Here is a 4,587-nt window from a genome sequence, read left to right as displayed (position 1 = left end):
CGTCATGCACAAGCCTCAAGAGGCTTGCGTATTTATGACTCATTGAGATTTGACGTATATACGATATATAACATGCAACCCATAGCTGACATAGCTATACTAGCTAATAGCTAGACGCGCACATGTCTACGTACGTGAAACATAAATCGTCGCTCATATTAATAAGTATGATTCTTCAAAAAAGACTGAAAAAAAAACTTTAGGTTTAGTTTTTGATGAAAATCAAAAAATTTTTACAAGTACAGCTTTTAAATCTTTACGCGGGTAAGTAGTACCTGCTGGCGGGGATTGTTAAATTTTTTTGTCGTTGCGCGGTTGGTCCGCTCGAGATTCGTTCCGAAACACAAACTAGTTTAAGTAACGGCAACGTTGCAATCAGCTGACGCCAACGGCGCTGTGAGAGTATAAGCAAAAACAATCGCTGTCTGAATGCGACGTTGCCATTGGCTCAACCAACTTGATCTTCGGAACGCACCCTCGGTCGTCTGCTCTTTTATCAAAACAACTTCGCGTACTCGCGTTTCATCATGCACAATAATAAATAAAGTAAAGCAGTATTGTTGCTCAAAGATTTTCGGAATAATTACCATTTAAATTATCACTTTGTATGTTTTTTTTGTCACTTACTTATTTTTTCTTCTCATCAATTTCATCATGATGAGGAGGCTCAGATGAAAAAACATGGCACAACTCGCTAAATTTACGAGGAGTTTGCTGATGACGTTAAGTCGCAGGCCTACAGTCACCGAGATCGCCATAAGTACCAGAGAGCACCATCAGCGTCTATGTGCTATTGCTACAAGAATAGCAATTACTTGTCACAAAAAGATATGCTCGACTTGTCGTTGGTATGAAAATTCGAGCGGGTATTCGAGTTATGCAAGAGCACACCAGACTAAAGCACCGATTTTGCTAGGAGCCAGTCTCGGCTTTCTGGGCTTGTTCTTCAAGAAAAACGATGAAGAAAAGGAGCCCGAACTTGTGACAAGTATCAAAAGATCCGTGCTCTTGATTCAGGTACTTAGTTGCTCATGCGTCAAAGACCCTTTGTACTTGCACCACCCCAGAACGTTGTTTCATTTGAAACATTCTATGATCCCAGAAGATCAATTTCAAGGAATTTCAAGTGTACTTGTACATTTCTTTATTCAATGTTTAATTCATATTTACAATAAATATCACTGAAATGAGAAACTCACATTGAAATACCTTTTTTTTATGAAGTTAAATTTGAATGATTCTGGTACTGGTAATTGATCAAAGGATCGAGAGACAATGAAATATTTTGTTCCCAGAGAGGTGAATACAAAAAAGCAGAGCAAATGCTGCATTTGGCTTTGCGACAAGCACAAACCGTTGAGAATGAACAAGGGGTCACTTATATCTATGATCTAATGGCTAACTTAGCTTTTGAAACTGGAGAATATGACAAAGCTCAAAAGTTGTATACAACTGTCATGCAGAGATTACTAATGGATGGAGTGCCACAAGATGATCTAAGAATTGTTACCATGAGCTTAAAATTAGCAAAGATATTGGAGCATAAGGGAGATTACAAGTAAGTACTATAAGGTTTTTTCTGTTATTGTCATGTTTTTCACAAAGTGCCCTTATTCTTATTAAAGTAATGCAGAAAATGGCTACAAATATTGTTTAAAGATCTTGCAAGAACACATTGATCAAGGAACAAAAGATCTTGATATTATGAATATTTGGGCTATGAGCCTAGATTGGTATGCGCACTTGTTATTAAATATGTCAAGATATACTGAAGCCATGAGACATATGAAAAGTGCTTATGAATTTTGTGTAAGACTTAATGGAGAGGTCCACGAGCAAAGTGTTATTCTTTTGAATGATTTAGGATCTATAAGTTTTACAAAAGGTAATTTAGATGATGCAATAGATTACTTAACTAAAGCTGTTGTAACAGGTAAAATTTTAGATCTAAAGTTAAAAAGTGAAATGGCTTTTGCATAAAAAAAAAAATTTAATTATAGGAGAAAAGTTGGCAGAAATGGATGACATCGCTTCCATCCATGTGAATTTAGGAAATGTTTATATAAAAAAAGGTTTACTAGATGAAGCTAAAAAATCTTGTGTGAAAGGATGGAAGTTGTCGAAAAAAACAAAAAATGACGAATCTATGGGAGAAGCAAAACTGTGTCTTGAAGAAATAAAGAAGTTATTAACAAAGTAAAAAGCAGTGGAAAATATTCTGAAACATTGCTTTATGTTTATAACAATTTTTTAAATTTGGACAAGAATATTATAAATCTAGTCTATAGGAACAACGTCGTTAATATAGATTTTTATAAGTAAGAGTTGAAGAGTGCTAAAAATTTTTTTAGATCCGTTATGTAAAATTTTCTGTATATATTTACATTAATTTTGGCTCATGTATAATTATTTAAAGCTTTCTGTATAAACAAAATAGTTGAATTTTCAAATAGGTACGGTATAGAAAATAAAACAAATTTAACTCGAGTGTCCAACACTAACGTATTATCTGGGCTACACTATACTTTCGACTGATCCTACTCGTAATATCAACAGTTGTACTTTATAAAAAATATATTTTAAAAGCATTACCAGCTTACAACATAAGCTTCCATAGAGATAGATTTTATCCTTAAAGCATTCACCGATTCACTCATATTCTGCAACCAACATCATCATATACACACCAACAAGCATGGCAATAATTTGTTTGATGGATTGCCAAAATTTCGTGTCGGTCAATAATTCTGGGATCACAGACACTGTGGCTATATAAATGAATCCTCCTGCTGTATAAGGTAGGATATATTTAGCAGCAAGATCACCTACACAAAACAGGAAAAAAAATTGATTGTATTAAAAGTTTACGATATCATCAAAATCACTGATAGGTTTTGTTGACAAGTACTTACCCATTCCTCCAACAAGCAGAGAAATATATGTTCCTAAAAGAGCACCAATAGCAGTCACTAGTTGTAGGGCAATAGCCTGGTACAAAAAGAAGAGGAATAATTAAACAATGCAACGTCACTTGACAAATCAAGTCACCAAAATTATCACCTTTGGCTTACTGCATCCACTTTGAATAAGTATTGCAAAATCTCCAATTTCATGTGGAACTTCATGAAGTAAGATTGTAAATGTTGTTAAAATCCCAACATTATTGCCTGCCAAGTAGCTGGCACCTATCGCCAAGCCATCCGTGAAATTATGAAGAAAGTCTGCAGCCAAGTTTAAGTAGCCCGCTACTTTGATATCCTGCTTTTGCTCTTTGCACTCCCTACTTTCTTTTTCATCATTTTTTTCTTTGCTACAACTAATCTTTTCATCATTTTCCTTCTTATTCTTGATTAGTTTTTTATCTATACTGGATCCTTCATCGTGATGATGTACATGATCCATTTTGATCAAACGCACAATAATATCGACAAGTAAGAATGTAATGATACCACCTAGAACACAGAGACCCACGCTCATGTCATGTACATGCCTATGCGCTTTGGGTCCTTCGTCGGATTTGTGTTCATGGCTGTGATCATGATTGTGATCGTGACTGTGATCATGTTGAAGGGCGTGAGGAATTAAATGAAGAAAGGCATCGCCCAAGAGACCACCAGAAGCAAACGCTAGCAATACCTTGAGCAGGGGTTCGCATTCTTTGGTATTGTTTAAGGGCACAAAAAATAGAAAAATAAATGGAGCAAGAGATATAAGAAAGGTCGATCCCATGGCTTGAATAAACACATCGCCGTCGTGCCCATAAAAGTTTGACTCTGGCCTCCAGTGCGGCTTCTCACCGTCCTCAATGTGCTCGTGCCCGTGGTCACGCTCATAACCCTGAGATCGTCTGTCCTGGAAGCCCTCATTAGCCTGTTTAGAGTACTTGAAACTTGCCGGCTCGTTAGAGTGTTCATGGGAAGAGACAGGAGCCGGAAAACTGAAGAAAATCACCAGCACAAGTAATGTAATGAAGATCGTGTTGACCCAGGAACCCTTATCTTCGTTCTTGGCATCCTTGCCAGGATCCCTCATCTTACTGGATGCACGCTGCGCGTACCTGTTGAAACATTAGCTTATTATGCTGTAAATTACAAAAATCTGTGCTCAATTGTAGCAAAAAAACAATACACAATATTTCGAACTCCGCTAAGTAAATATAACCTGTTGGCTGTAGATAGATATATAGGTAATAGGTACACGTTTAATGCATATTATCCTCTCTGTTTGTTGACGTTTTCTTCCCACCTAAGTATACCCAATCCCACCTTACTACCTTAGTGCGTGGCGGAGTCATGTAAGCCGTATAGTATATATATACGTGATGTTGATGTATAAGACATAAGGTTTATTCAATACCAAAGTTGGAACGTCGGTAGGTTCGTTTAAACTTTAGCCCAAAATTGGTCGTTTGTCGGTCCCGGTTCCCCGAGACAGACGTTTTTAGATTTTTCATCGTGTAAATAAAAGACAAAACGTGTAAAGACCTAATTTTTTAGCCTACCCCCGTACAATCGACCAAAAAAAACGTAATTTTTCTAGATATGTTTAATGGCTGAAAATGATGATTTATACTAATCAGACTTAAGT

General features: G+C 36.5%; 2 protein-coding genes across 4 annotated transcripts; one reads left to right on the top strand and one right to left on the bottom strand.

The window, feature by feature from the left end:
• The first annotated feature begins 496 nt into the window (after positions 1 to 496).
• On the top strand, positions 497 to 2,487 carry Ttc19 (tetratricopeptide repeat domain 19). The gene is made up of 4 exons (XM_014358841.2): positions 497 to 1,017; positions 1,296 to 1,558; positions 1,626 to 1,933; positions 2,001 to 2,487. The coding sequence occupies exons 1-4, from the start codon at positions 682 to 684 to the stop codon at positions 2,198 to 2,200; spliced, it is 1,107 nt and encodes a 368-aa protein (XP_014214327.2). The 5' UTR covers positions 497 to 681; the 3' UTR covers positions 2,201 to 2,487.
• On the bottom strand, positions 2,215 to 4,266 carry Catsup (zinc transporter catecholamines up). 3 transcript variants are annotated; one of them, XM_014358840.2, is made up of 4 exons: positions 4,129 to 4,266; positions 3,061 to 4,057; positions 2,913 to 2,988; positions 2,215 to 2,825 (listed from the first exon to the last, which is right to left on the bottom strand). In XM_014358840.2, exons 2-4 carry the CDS (start codon positions 4,030 to 4,032, stop codon positions 2,650 to 2,652), a joined length of 1,224 nt encoding a protein of 407 aa, XP_014214326.2. In that variant the 5' UTR covers positions 4,033 to 4,057; positions 4,129 to 4,266; the 3' UTR covers positions 2,215 to 2,649. The 3 variants fall into 3 exon arrangements, with proteins under 3 accessions (XP_014214326.2, XP_089448920.1, XP_089448919.1); XM_089592794.1 differs by having other exon boundaries at positions 3,061 to 4,081; positions 4,162 to 4,266; XM_089592793.1 differs by having other exon boundaries at positions 4,162 to 4,266.
• Positions 4,267 to 4,587: the final 321 nt, after the last annotated feature.

This window comes from Copidosoma floridanum, unplaced genomic scaffold, assembly GCF_036245765.1.
Source record: "Copidosoma floridanum isolate Cflo_tuat_1 unplaced genomic scaffold, Cflo_Japanese_pri ptg000019l, whole genome shotgun sequence".
In the NCBI taxonomy this organism is placed as follows: Eukaryota; Metazoa; Arthropoda; class Insecta; order Hymenoptera; family Encyrtidae; genus Copidosoma; species Copidosoma floridanum.
The sequence above is the reverse complement of the archived record's forward strand: the minus strand, read 5'-3'. Positions and strand labels throughout refer to the sequence as shown.